The sequence below is a fragment of the Phoxinus phoxinus genome (genome assembly GCF_949152265.1).
Source record: "Phoxinus phoxinus genome assembly, chromosome: 12".
NCBI lineage: Eukaryota > Metazoa > Chordata > Actinopteri > Cypriniformes > Leuciscidae > Phoxinus > Phoxinus phoxinus.
In genome coordinates this window covers 29,406,483-29,425,673 of record NC_136887.1, presented here as the reverse complement: position 1 = coordinate 29,425,673, position 19,191 = coordinate 29,406,483, and the positions used below count along the sequence as shown (strand labels likewise).

The 19,191-nt window shown below is 40.7% G+C and overlaps 1 protein-coding gene across 10 annotated transcripts in view; it reads right to left on the bottom strand.

The window, feature by feature from the left end:
• LOC307008727 (transcription factor COE3) overlaps window positions 1-19,191 on the bottom strand; it is a 118,270-nt gene that overhangs the window by 21,562 nt on the left and 77,517 nt on the right. For 7 of the 10 annotated variants that reach the window (XM_079631807.1, XM_079631802.1, XM_079631808.1 and 4 more), the window contains 4 exons: window positions 13,940-14,021; window positions 13,740-13,857; window positions 12,184-12,317; window positions 11,607-11,733 (listed from right to left, as the gene is read on the bottom strand). In XM_079631807.1, coding sequence (XP_079487933.1) covers window positions 11,607-11,733; window positions 12,184-12,317; window positions 13,740-13,857; window positions 13,940-14,021 — 461 coding nt within the window. The remainder of the gene's footprint in view (window positions 1-11,606; window positions 11,734-12,183; window positions 12,318-13,739; window positions 13,858-13,939; window positions 14,022-19,191) is intronic. The other 3 variants (XM_079631803.1, XM_079631805.1, XM_079631810.1) reach the window with 1 other exon arrangement.

Below are 19,191 nucleotides of genomic sequence, written 5' to 3'. Positions count from 1 at the left end.
TACATTTGTCCCTGTATATTTGTTTACATTTGTCCTGTGGCATCAATCCAAGCTTCCCCCTGTGTGAATTTGTTTTATGAAGTGTTTAGTGAGGCCCTATGGCCTTCCTGTCCCCCTTTACACTTCTTTATTCCCAAACTCTAACCTTTCCTGCCTAATTCAATTCCTCTCTTCTCACTCAACCCTGCTCACGTTTTATTTCATTCTCTCACAGCAAACAGCACCTCCTCTTTGCCCCTCTTTTCCATCTCTCCGTCGCGATACGAAGGCAGAAAGAAACACCCGGAAAGCAGTTAGGGAGATATTTCTCCATAATCAAGCCCATTAATCATAAAAGGCTGTCAAATTTGACTTTGGGGACAATTTGTCAGCCTTCTTGCCCGGTCCGCTTTTGTCACCGTTGCCTCTTGTATTCCGTAAGGATGATTGACAGTCCAAATGCTAGCGAGTAGAATACCTAGTTTGCACTAATATGCATAAGCGGTGCTTTCATGAATAAGAATAAGGTGGCTGCGCAGGAGCAGGGGCCTCTTTTCAAAGGGCCCGGTGCCGTTTGTCGTGCGTGGCAAATAGATGTTATTACCATTATAACAATATTTGTTTTCTTTCCTCGGGAATGGTCTCGGCGAGCTGCTAAATCAAATTTGTTTGAGCCGGTTTCACAGCGAGGAAGAGAAAAGAGCTTGTGGAGTGACAGCGGTTGTGGAGGAGGGGGGGTGCGGGATCTTTGTGACTCAATGCCCCTGTGAAAGTGAAGGAACAGTCTCTCAGGACGCTCTGAGAAAGGCACAGTGGAAACGATCGTGTTCCTTCTCCGGGTCAGAAGAACTGCGGTTTGATCAAACGGCAGTGTTATTAGACTCAGTAAGCGATCTATGTGTCATTGTTTTGTTGTGTCATTTTTGGACAGTCTGCTTTGCGATAATTGCCGCCATCTGGATATAAAGTGTCAGGGAAAAAAAACAGTGTAAGACAGAAGGAGAGATAAAGAAAGAAAGAAAGAAAGAAAGAAAGAAAATACAAGGAAGGAAGGAAGGAAGGAAGGAAGGAAGGAAGGAAGGAAGGAAGGAAGGAAGGAAGGAAGGAAGGAAGGAAGGAAGGAAGGAAGGAAGGAAGGAAGGAAGGAAGGAAGGAAGGAAATAAAGAAAGGAAATGAAAAAATTAAGGAAGGGAGAGGGAGGGAGGAAGGAAGGAAGGAAGGAAGGAAGGAAGGAAGGAAGGAAGGAAGGAAGGAAGGAAGGAAGGAAGGAAGGAAGGAAGGAAGGAAGGAAGTAGGGAAGGAAGGAAGGAAGGAAGGAAGGAAGGAAGGAAGGAAGGAAGGAAGGAAGGAAGGAAGGAAGGAAGGAAGGAAGGAAGGAAAAACAAAAAAATGCATTATTGAACAAAAACAAGCAAAGAAAGGAAGGAAGGAATAAAGGAAGGAAAAGGAAAGAATAGAAATAAAGACAGAAAAATTAAGAAAGGTAATGAATGAAAGTAAGGAAATTAAAGAAGGAAATTAAATTAAAAAAAGAAAGAAAGAAAGAAAGAATGAATGAATGAATGAATGAATGAACAAACACAGCAAACAAATGATCAGATGAATGAACAAACAAAAACAAACAAACACAATAACAAAAGAAGAAAGAAAGGGTGATGGATGAATGTAAAAGAAGAAAGGAATGAACTAACAAACAAGAACAAGAGAGTTAAGGAAAGAAAAAATGAGACGAGAAGAAAGAAAAGGAAAGAGACACAGGAACAACGGAGGAAGAGCGTCCATGAGAGCAATTTCACAAAGCAATCCCATAAAACTTGCACTTTAATGAACCGTTGAACAGGGGACATGAGAGGGAGGGCTTTGTCTCTCTATCACACCCCCAAGAAATTAAGCCCATTACTTCTCTTATTAAAATCCCCCTGAACTTTGACCCCAGCGCCCCATTGGCTGCCTGCAGGGCCTCTGTCCTCTCAGCCAATCGATACGGCTGCCTCCCGCCGAGAAGTGGGAGTAATTGGAGAGTGTGTGTGCACGGGCCGAACCCTGACCCCGCCTGCATTACACAGCCCATATGAAGATAGATTGCCTGATTTAGTGTAAACATATGCTGCAATTCTAGCCATCAGTGCCACTTTCTCCGTCGTAATTTGTATTGATTTTTTCTCCCTTCCTCTCAGCCATCCACGCGTCTTTGCTGTGCCTGACGTGCGATTGCGAAAAGGGAAAGATAATGCAGTTCGCTGAAGAGGTGGCGAGTGTATGTGTGTGCGTGTGTGTGTTGGAGGAGACGAATAGAGGGTTGTATATTTATTATTAATTTAATCATCTCCTTATTGCAGGCGCTGTGGGGCTGCACATCTCTTTTCTCTCTCTCTCGTTCTCATTTGAAGGTTATCACGCTCTCCACTGAGATCTACTGATGCTAAATAGAAGGTTGCTTTGGAGTGTGAGGTAACAGTGAAAGATTAATATGATTTCCTCTTTCAGATGTCCAGTGGGACGGGACAACACAATGAGCCGCCGTAGAAGACAAAAAAAGCATTTCCTCACATGCTTGCATAACTCTATTACCGTCGAAATTTGGATCATCAGCACGACAGGGTCAAGTCTGAATCGTGTCTCCCATCATCATCGACACACATCACAATCCTCTCAACAAAACCGCCGAGCATTTGACCTCTGACATGCAGTTAACCTGCACGGCACACCTGCGTTTGTCCTCACATATGAGCTTGTTGAGGCTCCATCTATCTAGCAAATTAGAGGTAGTGCGTGCAACTCTGAAATCAATCCCGGCATACCTCTCTGTTCTTATTACACGCTCTGCAGAAGTCAGAGGTCAAATAGGGCTGACTGGGAAACCACTCAACACGCACCAACTCATGATAGCCAGACCTAATGAGGGCAATGCTCACAGCATGAGTCTTACGGAGGGAAATAAAAGATGAGTAAATGAAGAATCGGCCCAACACACAGGATGTTGAATTGGGATTCGAATTGAAGTGACAGGAAGAGGAATATTTTGAATGTATCTTATGTAAACATTAAAACAAGGCTTTGTCAAGCCATATTGTAAAGTTCGTCTCAACATGCTTTGCTTTTATAGTTAAAAATGGCATTTTTCTTTCTTTTAATTTTCATTGATTTTAATTGTCCTTCCTTATACTCAAATTTGCTGAATTGTTCGCTACCTCAATTCAAATTCAGAAATGTAATTGGAATTTAAAAACCATTCTCAATTCGAATTGTGAATGGAACACAACCCCTGCTGTACACAAGCCATCACAGCACTTAATTTCCCAGCCGAGCCCGAATAGCGCGTCTCCCGCCAACTGTATGTACGTTTAGTTCGCGCTTGTTTACATCCATGCTCTCCGATGGGCTTACATCTATTTACCCTCCACTGTTTTTCTATTTACATTCTCTTGTTCCCGCTTTCCAACAGGCCCCCCGGCTGATCATGTTTCCCCTCTCCCTGATGGCATCTGTCCTTACAACATGGGGCTTTTTAGGTGCCATATCCATTCCCGTACTCTCCTCCTTAGCCCCTGTGATGCGGTGATCGTAAGCGTAGTCATGCCCCCTTAGGCCACAATCGCAACCGCGTGTCCACGCCATTCAGAGAGAGGCTATTTCAGCGGTCTCCCTCTAACGCAGACTGAATGATTTTAGATGGAGCCCTCTGCCCATCTAAAACACTTGATCAAGCCCTGGTCTGTCCACGGGAGGCGCATTGATGGAATGGGGAATTTGATGCAGGTTCGGATTCCGACGCAACATGCCTCAATTTCTCATTTTCATGTGCTACATGATTGATATGGGAGAGAATGGCACCGAGCGGCTCTTTCACCTGCAGATGGGAATCTCGCACTTAGATTGCCCCGCTACTCTTTAGGGGGAAGACATTTACAGGTGCGCAGCGGGGCGACGTGAGAGGAAGCGATTTGCTTTCCGGTTCTAGTCTGTCGCCGTGAGGTCACAGATCTGGCTTGTTGACAAACGCCTGAAAACCCCCTGTTGCGTGTCATCGATTTCAACCCATCCATCTCCTTTTTGTCTTCACGTCAGAAAGACCGTGGCACGTGGAAACACATCGCTTCGCAACTGATGGAAAAATCAGAATGCGCTTCTTTGCACCATTCTGAAGGAATAAAACAAGAAGTGAGATTCTGATCAATCATTGCGGCCCGCTCCCCCATCCCTAACCCCTGCAACCCCCAAACATTCCCACCACCTTCTCCTCCCTGGATCGATCCTCATAGAAATTTCATGAACTTTAAACTGTGATTGACAGTAGAGGCAAGGCTGCTTTAAAGTGGAGAGCCACCAGGGAAGATGAAGAAAAACCCACCCCAGCCTCTTCAAACACGCAGACAACACAGACTCGCTCGCACTAAAAACCACACACTTTTAATTACGACTTGAACACGCTTCGCTGTTATGGCAGCAATTACGAAAGCCGAGCTAACCTTGGTTTACCCCATGTGTGACACCGCACTATGAAACACTGTCTGGATTTTTAAGGGCAGATAATAATCAACAAATGATTCTCACATTTGGTCTGACGTTATAGTAAGGGAGCAACAAGATGTCCCGAAAGCACAAGTGCTGCATCTCTTCACGGGTGTCAGTCATTCTGTATGCATGTACAAGATGGGAAATAAGATCAGTCGATTAAAATAGGAGGTGGTTGAACATTCATTTGATGAGTTGAAGAGGGCTTTTCTTCACCAGGGGAACGTGTCATTCCTCTACAGAGCCGAGACTCATATCACTATCAAAGGAGTCTCTTTTCTCTTAAAGAGGAGACCTGTGGAACCAATGTTGGATAATTAGTGATTTCATGGGGGGACACTTTAGGCTGCGACTCCAAAATAATAACAGGCTCCTCAGGTGGGGGAAGTATGGTTTTGAAGCACACTTCCTTGACGTGTCACTCAACTTAATCAAGGCGCTACAGAGGCAATTACCTAACAGATGATTAACATATCTAGCTGGCAAAGGCAAGCGGATGCAAGCGGTAATCAGCATGGCTGCATCACTGTTCGTTCTCCGAGGAGAGAGAGAGAGAGAGACTGGGGGTAACAGAAGGAGCTTGGTGTGTTAATATCACTTCTGCTTCACTACATTCAAGTCACTGCAAAGCACACACATTTCCACATATCTGAGGCCCTGTTTACAACTGGTATTAAGATGTGTTTTGGTCGATCGGATCACAAGTGGACGACACTAGATACACGTGTAGACAAGGTTTAAAACGTTTTGAGCTTGTCCACTTTCGACCACTTCTAGAGGTAGTCGAAAACGCATTAGATTGCTTTTGTAGTGTAAATGATTGTGTGGTCACATGCGTTCAAACAGCCACAAATGACCGCCTACTCTCCGCCTACTCACCTAATAAGAAAACATTATGGGAAGCGCGCTAGCCAGATGAGATTTAAACTTTGGCTGGAGACCCAAGTTTGGTTTGAAAACAAAAAACTTTCTCTCACCATTCCTGATTTCTAGCACGCACTCTCGTAGCGTTCGGAGTGGTCTTGCGGCTATCAGGGCAGAAACGAAAGCTTATGCTCTCTGTATGTTTTTCCAAATTCATTTTTGAGCTTATTTTGTCCATTAGATCGAATAGAACACATTTACCCGCCCATAGACCCTCCCCTCCAAGAAATCAGGACAGAAGTGGTCAAAAGTGACTGCTTAAAACATGCGTCCTGATTCAATACATCAATACAGTTTCAATCTATCTGATCCTCATAGAGTGGTTTTGACTGCACTGAGAAACATAGTAGATGACATTTTTCTTCATTATGGAACTGTAGGAAATGCAAAAATAAATAAATACAAACGCATCAAAATTTTGGCCACCAAAAGCGAATACAATACATTATATTTTTAGTTTTCACTGAGAGAGAAAAAATTGGACACAAAAGTGGAAAATTGTATATATATTTTTTTTACTTTTAATGTCAAAGCATTTTATAGCGTAAAAATGTGTTATATTACCAACACTTCTGTTTTTATGTCTACAGAGTTAAAGAGCAATATTTAAAAAGTACAAAATTATTTAAATATTTTAAATTATTATGAAAAATAATTATAAATTATTAATAATCATACAATTTAAATAATTAATAAAAAAATAACAATAATGATCAATTTAAATAATAATTTCAGGTTTCCATTCCAAGCATTTATTTTGGTGCATCACCAACAAATATTGTTTTAAAGTCTTAAAGTATCAATGCAATATTATGAGAAAAGCATTGTGGTACGTATAGCAATATACTGTATGGTTGTTTCAGCACAGCCTTAGCATTTTGTCAAATACAAACATATGAATTAGTAAATACTCCAGACAATCTCTTTATGTTGCTTGGTTAGAAAGAAAGACAAAAAATTATGATGTTTCTGCTTTTCTAACATTTGAAATCGGACATTACATAAGTTACCACATGCCAATAGCCTGGTTATGGATTCCACTAAAAGGCTGTACTGTAGCCACTCAGCTACTGTCAAAGTATCTCCCCAATATATGCCACAGTCAGGATACTGCTGACAGACCACCTCCTAGTGCGAGACTCACAATCACATCGGCGTCCAAGCTGTGAAACAACTGAACGAAATGATGACATCATGCCGGGTCCTGTTCTACGTGCTCGGCAGCCCTGCAGAGCTCATCCAGTGGAACGTTCCGCTAATGTGTTCCATCTGCCCGCTCCGAGGATGAAAAGGTAACAAAGTGGCCCATTGTTCCATGGCTTGTGCAACAAGTCAACTGCTCCTGGTCCCTCTCTGAGCTCAGGCTATGGGAACGTTTTTTGAGAAACATCAGCCACTGCATCCACATAGCCTGTGCGGCTGTGCCATTAAGCTTTAGTGCCAGTATTAAAGAGCTTATGTAGTGAATGGCGCCAGAACCTCTGGCTGATGTGAGAACACAGCGAGCAGGTTCCAAATCCAGCCCATGATTTTAAGTTTCATACCAGCTGGGTGCTCCGTGGTTTTCCAATCAACTCTTCGGGCCCCAGGCTGTGGCAATTACATAGCTAGATTGAGAAAATCTTTGTTGTGTAGCTTTGACATCCAATCCCACCCTTACGACGATTCCCTTAGTCTCTTCCTCCCAACAATTCTCTGTTGTTTCAAACCTGAAGATATTCTCAAGAATGCTTCAACTGTTTGTCAGTATAACGAAAGGTATTGGGATCCAAAAGAACAACATTGGATCCCATTGACTTATACTTAAAGGGATAGTTCACTTTGAAATTAAATTTTGGTATGTTTTAGCTTACCTGAAGTGCATCCAAGATGTAGGTGTCTTTGTCTCCGCAGTAGTTTCAATTTTGATATTTTAAGGTCAAACCATTCTTGTCTGTCAGTCATATAATGCAGGTATATAGGTACTGTCTCCAAAAGCATGCAGAGATGTCTTTTAATAGCATGCAGAGAAAAGTCCAAATTAAAAAATTCCCCATCGTAAGTGCACATTGATGGCCTAAGCTCGCGCGAACTCATCCAGGAGTGTTGAGTTTTCACTTATTCCCAATTTGTAAGCCTTCTATCTTGACACACTACTCGCTTCATTGTTCAGGTCAATCAAAGGCATACGTTGAGCCGTACAGCCAATCACACGCGTTTCTGCTGAGTTTAAAAATGCAACGTCCAATCGAAGGCGGTTAGATTAGTTTACGGGGAAGAAATCAGGTGTAAACAGATCAGATGGACGTGGTTGTGTAAAAGAGATAAAAACGATATAAATACTGTTCGTTTTATCACACAAACCTCTTGTTTCGTATCTTAGGCCATCAATGTGCACTTACGATGAGGAATTGAATTAATTTGGACTTTTTCTCTGCATGCTATTAGAGACATCTCTGCATGCTTTTGGAGACAGTACCAATACCTGCATGATTTGACTGACAGACAAGAACGGTTTGACCTAAAAATATCAAAATTGAAACTACTGCAGAGACAAAGACACCTGCATCTTGGATGCACTTCAGGTAAGCTAAAACATACCAAAATTTTATTTCAAAGTGAACTATCCCTTTAATGGACAAACCAAGCACAGATAAAACATTTTAAATCTACTTTTGTGTTCAACAGAAGAATATATTTTAGAATATATAGTAACACAATAACACAATATGAACCTAAAGTAAGCATTAGTTTTACATTCACTTCTGGGAATAACAATGTATGAAGTCACCAAAAAAACATATACACCCTTCCTAACCCTTTGGGACCACGCCAGCCTAACCTACAACCCCATGAAAGCCATTAGCTTAACAAAACAACCCATTTTCTACAAGCTGAAATAAGGTACCGGGAATGGGTTGAGCAGTTGGTCGGGGGAGGCAGTGCACCCAGTCCCTGCCCATTCTGTAACACAGCACCCTATTTAAGTGACCCCTGAATCTTTTAAACAAAAGGTCTCACCCAGCAAAGATGCTACAGCTCTTGTTTGCAATGCCAAAGGCTGTCAGCCTGGAAAGCATCAGGCAAGTTCTGACAGGCACATTGGCACCCAGGAGAACAGCGCTCTTCATATTAACAGTCCCGCACCTCCAGTATCCTCTCAGCCTCTGTTTCTAGGATATTGTGCAATTGCTTGGAATGCATGCAGCATCTCTAAGGGAATAGAAGCCCTCCCCCTTTCAGGAAGTTGAGAGGATGTTTCAGATACAAGTTTTATTTCTGGTGGATCTTCTTGACTGATGCAATCAAATAAAATGGTATACCCAAAAGGCAGATTCAAATGCTGACTTTTTGATGCCCCAAATACAGCTTGAACTCTTGCAAACCAGGGGCACGATGTGCTGTCGTTTAACTGTACATCACTTCTGGTCACATGTATTATTATTATGATTATAATGGCAGAGGCAGTAAGTTACTGGCCATTGGGAGGGTGGTGTTAGCGTAGGCTGGATCCATGCCGCCAGTCTCAGAGCTTGTAATGTATAGATCAATGTGGCCGTAGGGGAAAGAGGATCAATGGCTGTTGAGTTATTGCAGTATTTGGCTACTGATTTTAGAGAGCTGTGTTTTCCCAGGAAAGTCAATACCCTCAGGCTCTTCACACTCATCTCGCCCTCCTTCCTCTAACCCAACACCTGGGGAGTCTTAACCCCCTGAGAGACAGACAGAGAGAGAGAGAGACATGAGCTGGTGGACTGAAGGACTTAATGATGCATGCAGGCAGAAAGCAGAACTAACAGAATAAGAGTGGAGATCTCTCCGAAGGGAGAGCGAGAGAGAACAGAGTAAATGTGAGAAAGCAACAGAGCCGTAATAGTTATCAGGTACCAGCTGCAACACTGAAAGTGAGAATGGACTTAACATTCTGCTAATCTAACAAGATGTCCTAACTAGCCCATGCCACACATGAAATGCTTTCAGGGAATTTGGACAGAGCCAATCTTTGACATTTCCCTGTAGAGCTAGACATGGTAAAGCCAGAGCCAGCAGGTGCGGAGTAGAGTTGTGTGATATTCAGAATTTAACTGAGAAACCCTTTAATAGCATATTTAAATAACATATTTTCAAACAGGATACATAATTGTAATTAGATTGTTTGAATTTTTTTTTATTTCTGTGAACTGGAAAGTAAAACGCTTTTCCTGTCACTCCAATATAAGATCCTGTGTAGGGTATGTCCAATTTAAATACAAATTCCATGTGACCAAATTTGAACTGATAAATTCTAATGTACTAAATTGTAATTGTATCAAGCCCCAGTGAAGATTTACCGGCCTCAGATGCTTCAGTTTGAAGACTGTGAGATCACTTCCTGTGATGGCCGTGTTAATGGCAGTGGTATCAGAGAAGACATGCTCTGAACACTGCTGCTCTGGCTTTGCACTCCAGCAAAGATAAGACAGTCAACCTATAATCAGTGGAATGGGCACATTGACCGTCTTTGATGCATTTCTGGGGTCCATTACTGCTAATGAAAAGCAGATAAAAGGAATATGATAAAAATAATGTGTGTCTGCACAGAGATGCCAGTTTCCTTTGCCAATGTACGTATCCCCCTCCCAATCCCTAAGGCCTGAACGCTTAATTTCTGATGACCTAAATGTATCTCTTTCAAAATATTCAAACTGGCTTGTGTTCATTTGGAAGTGTCTGATGATAAGGAGTGAGTTTTTTTTTTTTTTAGCTGGAATGCTGTGTAAAGTTGAGCTCACTGGGGCTTATGGGAAATCTCTGGTGGGAAAGACATCACTGAGGTTAGATGCACTCTCATTCCTCTTCAATTATGTACAGTCTGCCTATTTAGTATTTAAAAGCCCGCTTCATTTCACATTCATGAATATCACACATCTCTGGCACAGTAAATAAGTTGCTGGATGTATGTCAGTGCATCCACAAACTAAAATATGTATGTGTGAATCTAATTTGCAGCGTACAAATGATTTTGAGAAACAGAAAGATTAGGCAGTCAGTCTCCAAACTATATTCTTCTAGGAATTGCTATTTTAAAAGTGTATGTATATAGTCTATGTATTTATTATAAATAATATATATGTAATAACAAAGAAATTGAATTAATATTGAAGATAGTATTAAATATATAAATAAATGAATATATATATATATATATACATATACATATATATATATATATATACACACACACACATTTAACCTATTTATTTTATTACAATGTATATAGATATATACGTGTGTGTGTGTGTGTGTGTGTGTGTGTGTGTTGTATATAATATATTGTATTATATATATTACATTTATTTATTTATTATAGAGAAATATATAATTTGTGAGTGTATATGTTCTCATTGTCCTCTTTCTTGTATGACCTTACATTTACGTTTGTCTCTGCTTTCTGATTCAGAGATATTCCACAGGTCCTTTTTCATTCATCTTTAGAATTTGCAACAGGCTTTCATTGCACTGAGAATATTCTTTTGAACTTTAAGAAAAATTCAAGCTATTCACAATGCAGACGCGGCGAACAGCTGTCAGTCAACTCATCTCGTCGGTCCGGCAGACATTAGCATTGCAAAGGAATGGTCGAAGGTAAGACAGGGCCGTCCTCTCTATTGTAAAGTTGTCTCTTTTTGCTGCTTACATGGCAAATGCATCTGAATGAGAGGCGCTTTGAACAAAGAACGTGGGAAATCTACTCAGATAAAGCTGATGTATAACAGAAAGCCTGAACACAGGCCTCTCTTTCTTTCTCTTTTATGGCCGTCGCTGTGACATTTTCTTATCACACCAAACAGTCCTTGATCTGACCTTTTGCCTACTTTGACTGGCATCTGGATTATTCTGATGGAATAATCGTATGAAAAGCATTGATTTGACTAAATGATACTCGTCCTGCCTGTTGGACACAGGAGAACGGACTTCAGCCAAAAGTAAAGACACGACCGCTTGTGTGGAGTCAAGAATGACCCGCTAACAGTATGCCATCATGGGAAAGCGTCTTTACGGGGAGCAAAGCATACAAGCCCAAGTATTTTAAGCTAACAAAGGCAGGAACTCGATAAAACGGACAAAGAACACATGCATAAATCGACCTCTGAGAAAGATGACAGAAATGTATTCTGATGCCGGAGATGGTTGCAATGGCTCCAGGCAGTTGCGAAGTGTTGTATACCTGTGTAGACGAAGCGTCCCGGAGCTCCTTTGCAGAATTGCTTGGACTTGTAAGAGAGTGTGACCTCCACGACCCCAGGGATGTGTCTAGGGGGCGTCTGCACCCGGATAGCGTGAGGTGTGATGAGCTAGAAGCCATCAGAGCACACGTTCAGTGGTCAGCACTCAATACACAAGCATTGTCTCCAATGTTAACACAGTTAATGCTCAAACTAAATAGTGATTCGTTACTCAAGGACACGGTTATACATTTTAATCATATAGTGGGATCTTGTGCTGTGGTTTTTATCTCTCAAAATTGAAATCTAAAGTTTTATGTAATATTAAACATTAAATGTAAGAGTGTTTACATAATTGAGAAAAAAATAAGATTTTTTAAACCAATGTGCAGTACCAGTACCAAGTCAAAAAGCATTGTATTCTTTTGAAGAAATACAAATATAATAAAGAAAAATAATAAAGAAATGTTTAAAGAATAATTAAATGTTTAATAGTAAAATGGTTTGGCTTAAAATAATAAAATAAAATCCTTCATAAATCCTATTATCCTTCAAAAGTTTTAAAATGTCATAACTTACCTCACTCCAAACCAGCATCGTGCCGAAGACCACTTGTAATCCGTCAAAGAAGTTGTCCCCAATGATGATGACGGTCGCCCCCCCAGTCGTCCATCCTTCACTAGGGCTGATGGCCTTAATGCATGGAGTGGCTGCTTCGGAAAACAAGATCGTAACACAAGCACTAGGTTAGAGCGGGTCAACGTTCATGCAACATTTGGGAAACATTATCATTAAACAAATTACCATTCACCATTCACCAGTGTTTTACTCTACTCTCCACATACTCTCAATGCAAAAGAAAAGAAAACCTGATAAACAGGAAGTCCGATGACTGTAAAAGCTCATTTGATTTTTTTTTTTTTCCTTTGGTGTCTGTGCATCACTCAGCTCAATAAAACCATTAAGATTTTTTTTTTGGTCTTTTATCGTAAATCCGTCTTTGAGCAGGCGGTATGGAGACAGACAGGCTGACTGAACGACTGGCCCAGTCTCCACTGGCTATGGACGGGAATTGATTGGTCGCAGCTTGGTGAGCTAACAGGCAAACCAAGGGGCGCTTGGTGCAACTTCAGACCACATTACTGCATATTGTGCTGTACACCAACGGCCACTTTACTCGAACGGCATTATGGCTTTGCAAAGTTCCCAAACTTTAGGCTCTGAATCACTTCTGATTGCTTTTGATTGTTCTCTTTGTTCCATAAGACAGAAATCTCTGGAAAGAGGGAATTTTGATACATGTGAAAATGAACAGATGAAAGTAAACAACCTTTGGGCGTAATTTGCATTCACCTGTTGGGGTGTAACGGAACAGCTGTTCCTTTTTACAATATCTGCATGGGTATTCTATTGTGTTAAAGATGAAAGCCTGCACAACTCCCACAATGCATCGCCATCAGTGACTTCCTCTTCATGTTCTGGTCTTCGGAGAACTACTGAAGAGTGACTAAAAGTAGAGCAGTGACTTTCCTTTTCCTCGATCGGGACACAGGAGTGCCGGTGATTCCACAGTGACGGTTTTCACACAAAACAGTCACAGAGCTAATCACATATTTTCCCACATACAGGAACTGTTCTGAGGTCAGCTGGGAGGTGATGTTCTGCGCAAACTTTTATCACTTCATATCAAAGCGACATTACCCAGTGCAGCCCCTTCAGATAGACAGATGTGAGACTACCTGTACTCCGAGAACTAGGTGAGGAAGTTGAAAGAAGCACTAACAAGTTTGGCTTTCCTTGTTTATTATAATGAATGGGGTCTCAAACTTACATTACCATTCAAAAGTTTGGGGTGAGGACGATTTTAGATTTTTTTATTAAGTTTCTTATGTTCACCAAGACTGCATTTATTTGATCAAAAATACAGTAAAAAAGTCCCAAAAGTTTTACAATAATTTTTTTTTTTCAAAATGTACATTTTTACAGTCTTCAGTGTCTCATGATATCATTCGAATATGCTGATTTGCTTCTCAATTAGTATAAATGTTAAAAACAGTTTTGGAAACTTTTTCTAGGATTATTTGATGAATAGAAAGTTAAAAAACATGTATTTTTTGGTGAAGGTTGCGTCTTACCTTCAGAAGGGTCCAGGCGTCGCGCCCTCCGCCCATGTTTGGAGTTGTTGTGGACGAACATGTTATCTGACACGGCTAGGACATGGCCGTCCACATTCACTGTGGTGGACACCACCACCTGCGGAGACACCAAAGCGTGATTACTCCCTGGTTGTGTGCATGTAACCGCATTGGTTTTGTCCGCACATTTGTATTCTCACCTGAAATCGCCTCATGTCTCTGGGGTTCCCTGCATTTTTCAAACAGTTCTGATTACACTTGAGGAAGAATTTCAGGAAAAATCTGGAAAAGAAAGACAGAAACATTTTTTGAGTGACTCAAACACAATGAAAACACTCAGCAGCTATATATAAATGAGTGATTTCGCACAGTCTCAAAGCCGGCTCAGAGAAGACGCTCGGTATAGACGTATGATGTGCAATTAGAGATGATGTTTGATTTTTCTTCCCTTATATTGAAGACCAACTCCAGCTTTGTTGATTTACTCGTATTTTTACCTCAGCCTGGCGCTATTGATCGGGAATAGATATCAATGAAGATGAGCCGTAATAGCCTCCGCTGCTGGAGGTGGGCTACAGTACGAAATGGATTGCAGTCTTAATGCATTTCCCCTGGCTGGTAATCTCTATGCATTCATCTCCAGGACCATAAGCCCCACTATTTTGATGGAGTGCTTTCCTTTTAATTGCCACATTATCACAATAATAATCCGGGCAGTTAACAACCAGCAAGGTCGCAGACAGCCATGTCACATTAACCACAGGATAACCTCCGCCGCTGCCGCCCCACAGAGCGCGCGGAGAGAAGGATGCTGGGAGAAAAAGCGTCGAGAGAAGCCCCGTCTGCTATATAAATGGCCGCCATCTGCAGACGCCATTGATTTCACCCTAATAAGACAGTAACAATATCTTTAAAAACACATGGTGCTAACTCAAGCGATTTCTTAGAACCTCACTTTACCCCATGACATAATCACTATATATACTTTAACCCCATCAGCGCTCTTACAGCAAACGCCCAGATAGAGAGAGGAAAGAGAGAAATCCGACGAGAAAGATGGAGAGAAAGGGAGAAAGCCTGCTCTCTTTAGCTAGTATCGACTGATACTTGATCTGGGTTGCTCTGTTGGCTGCTAATGCCCTTTATGGCCATGGAATACAATAATATGGGGAACCCATCCCTGAGCTCCATTCATATGATATTGGAGTCCTTGGAAGGAGAGATATGGATCAATAAGGATTGAATTAAAACACAGCAGGAGACAAGGGCTGTAAGTGAAGCTCTTCTCAGATATTAGAGGAGTACTGTGTTTATACACCGCCCCAGTCACCATCTGAAAGTAGAGAATCCTGCCTGGATCGTGGGCTGAAACCCGTACCGCTCTGGCGGTTCTGGAACGGCACAGCCCTCGGAATCAAGGAACATGGGGAAGAAAGAGAGAGAGATGAGGGCATGGAGGGGGAGAGAGGAGCACGTGACGGGAGAGAGTCTCGTAGGTCTAGACTTCTCCATCTGCCACTGGGCAGGAGTTGACAGGGAATGTGAGATTCCAGGTCTCATCCTGGAAAAGCGGCAGCACTTCAAAGCAGGTCGGCTCCCTTCGGATCGAGGCAGGACTAGCCCAGTGTTTGGAAGTGTGCGGGATGAGGGGGGTAGAGCTGCTTTTAGATGACAAGGCTCGGGGTGGAATAGAGATCTCAGACAGGAAAACGGGGGCGAGTGGAAAGGCACGAGCAGGGCAGATTCTGAAAGAGTCCAGTGTAACCAGCAGACTTTAAAGGAATATTCTGGGTTAAATGCAACTTAAGCTCTATCGACCAGCATCTTTGACTTTTTATGGGGCAATTTTTCTGTTCACCCAAAATATGTTTCAATTCTCAAATATAATCTTGCATTATATAATAAACATACAATTATTTTTCCATTTTGTATTATTTTGGGTAAATTTAGTACAAACATTTGCTATTTCAGTACACAATCTACATAATAAAAAAATAATTGGTATCCATTTATATTTGTGTTGCAATATATTATATTATATATTGAAACACTTAAATATAAATGTCTTTGTACTGTATTATATATGCATAATTAATATTTATGTTATATATATATATATATATATATAACATAAATATGAATTATGCAATATATATATAATATATATATATAAATGAAATATATAAAAATTTAAAAAATATAAATAAGTGTTTAATGATAGAAAATTCTGTTATATTCTATATATCAGCATTATATCGGCCATTATACTATTGCAAAACCCATAGGTTGATCACTATGCAAAAAATAAATAATTTAAAAACATTCTCCTTGCTAATTAGCACAATGACAGAATAAAAGCACACAAAAAAAAGAAATCATATATCATATACAATAATCATATCCTATCATTGTCACTTTCAGAAATACAGAGCGTTTTCATTTCCAAGTGTGGATGCATGTCATCCTGAAGTCCCCTCGAGGCTTTGGCAATGACTGATATTGTACCTGTGATACAAAGACCCCAGTATGAAATGGACAGACAGATATAGGAAAAGACAGAATGACAGAACAGGTGAAATTGAGGTGTGGACAGAGAAAGCCGGAGAAGGGAAAGACTAACTCTCACGCTGAACCTCTCCCTCCCTATCTAAAACTTATTAAAACAACATAAATAATTAATGACCTTCTAGAGCCAGGGCTCGGTTATTAGTCTCAGTGTTTCTTTTTCTCCATCTTTCTCTCTGTCTCTCTCTCTGTCTTTTGCTGTCTCTCTCTCTCTTTCTGCTCTTAAAAAAGTGGGTAAAGATAATGAGGGAGTTGGCGTCTCTGTTGTAAGCCGTCACCTCATTACGCTGGCCTGCAATCAATTACAGGGGGATGTGTGGCCCTGTCAGTCCCTAATGTGCCTCCAACTCCAAGTCAGGAATTACTGCTGGTCTACAGCACCCTTTACACTTCTCTCACTCCATCGCTCTGTCTCTAACTTGAGGGAAGGGCTGGTGCTTCAGGCTGTGAAGGCCAGGGTCTCTCGCTTTTAGCTAAGAGACGAGCGTATGGCAGGCCCTCATCTAAACCTGGCTTTAGCGGTGTCAGACCACCTGACCATTTACAACTCTTCAGTCCATGCACACAAAAAAAAGTTTGGGTTGTTTTATGGGTGTGCTGGCAAACAAATGTTTTGGTGATGTGTATAAGCCAATATGAAGGAGAAATCTGAGAGAGTGAGGACAAAAAAGGACCAAAATGTAAATTTGGGAAAATTAATTTAAAACTAATTATTTGCTCCAAGGTAACTCTTACTCAGTTATGTCTTTGTCTCTCATAAACTTTCATAGGGAAAATAAAATATCAAGAAACGAGACAGCACAAGTATTGAGTCTTAAAATGACTGTGGAGCTTAGATAAAGTTGGTCTCTGAATAGTTTGATAAGTTCAAGAAGATTTGCGAACTTTTGATTGCCGACTTATCAAATCTGAGCACAGTTTGAGACTTTGTCGAAATTTCTTCAGAAACTTGTGTGAGAGATTACGAGTGGCTTTGGAGAAAAATCTGATAAACTGGAGATTTTCCATTCTGTCTTCATGGTATCAAGAAGAAAAAATGATATATTAATGGGATAGTTAATTCAAAAATAAAAATTCTGTCATCATTATTTTGAAGAATGTTTTAACCTATACAATGAAAGTGAGTGGGGTCCAAAATAACAGTGAATCCAAAACAGTGCGTCCAATTTGAGTGAACAATTCTTGAGATAACCACTTTCTACTTAATGTGCAGAATATCGAAAAAAATATCTACATATTATATATATACATACAGTATATATATATATAAGGACCTTTTTTTACCAGAGTGTATCATTATATCTCAAAATACAACTTGTATCTGCACAAAGACACACGTACAGATTCACAAACATTCTTACACACAAACACGCACATACACACACACACACACACACACACACACACACACACACAAATGTCCTCACATGATGTGTGAAAAGAGCATCTCTGTCTGCTCACCCATCGTCTCACACACATACGCACACATCCCTGGAGTCTCTCACTTATTATGTTAGGCAAGAAGAAGAAGAAGAAGAAGAAAAAAAATCAATATTTCAGCAGAGGTATTTTTAAAAGCTGCCATGGCTCCAATTCTCAGCCACCGTTTGCTGCGAGCGCTCGTTGCTTTCTATGAAAAGATGCTCTTTCTTTGGGATGCTTAAGACGGTCGGCGATCGCTCTCATAGGCTCTGCATCAGATTAACAGGATGCTTTTTGTCCCATTCACAACGTTCGGCTCTCTCTCAACACGCTGACTGATATCCAATTACCTCACTGTATCGGAAAAAGGCGGAATCAAAACTCACTTGCTTTTTCTGGCCCTCTGAATGTAGCAAACTGTGAAATTATTTTAAAGCCACATGCTCAGTTTCTGCCAATAATTTAGCGCATCCCTATCATTTATTGTGTATGATAGCAAAGAGAACCAGGGGTTATAATATCATTTCACTGACTTTGTCCTCACTTCAGAATCATTTTAGTTAATGAGGACAAGATTATATTAACAATAAAGGTGTACAAAAAAGGAAAGGTGTGGATATCTGTGTGTGTGTGAGAGAGAGAGAGAGAGACAGACAGAGAGAGAGAGAGAGAGAGAGAGAGAGAGAGAGAGAGAGAGAGAGAGAGAGAGAGAGAGAGAGAGACTGGGGCCCTCCTTGCTCTCCTACACGTCATCAATTATTCACTAGCCAAGATGGCAATTACAGGACCGTGTACAATCAGACTAAATATTTAATAAGGCACTCAAACAGTCTCTAGAACGGATCTTTGTCTCTCTCTCTCTCCTCAGTCTCATCCTTTACACTGCATCTAACGTCCACTCCCCTGGCCTCTTACCTTTGTTATGAGTACAAAAACAGTAACAGCTCACAGTCTCCTGCACGTATCAGAGATGAGCACTGACTGCATTTCGCTTGAATGCATATTCAATTTATTGTACGCATCTGGAGAGTTTGTAAAACACGAAGGGAACATTTGTAAGAATTTTTAGGAATAAGTAAATAATCTACCAAAGCTAGAGAAATGTTGTCATCATTTACTCACCCTCATGTCCTTCCATTTTATTCTGTGGAACACAAAAGATGATATTCTGAAGAACTGTTTTTGTCTGTTTAATGAAGGTCAACAGGATCAACCCATTAACTTTTGAACCTCATTGACTCATTTGAAAAAAAAAACTGAGATGTAAAAAAAAAAAAAAAAAAACTTTGTGTACCACAGAAGAAAGAAAGTCATACAGGTTTGGAAGGACACGACAGTGAGTAAATGATGACAGCATTTTCATTTCATTTTCATTATACAGTAAATACCGGTATATATATTGCAAAAAGGAAGCATTAAATTGATCAAAAGTGACAATAAAGACGTTTAAATTGTTACAAAAAAA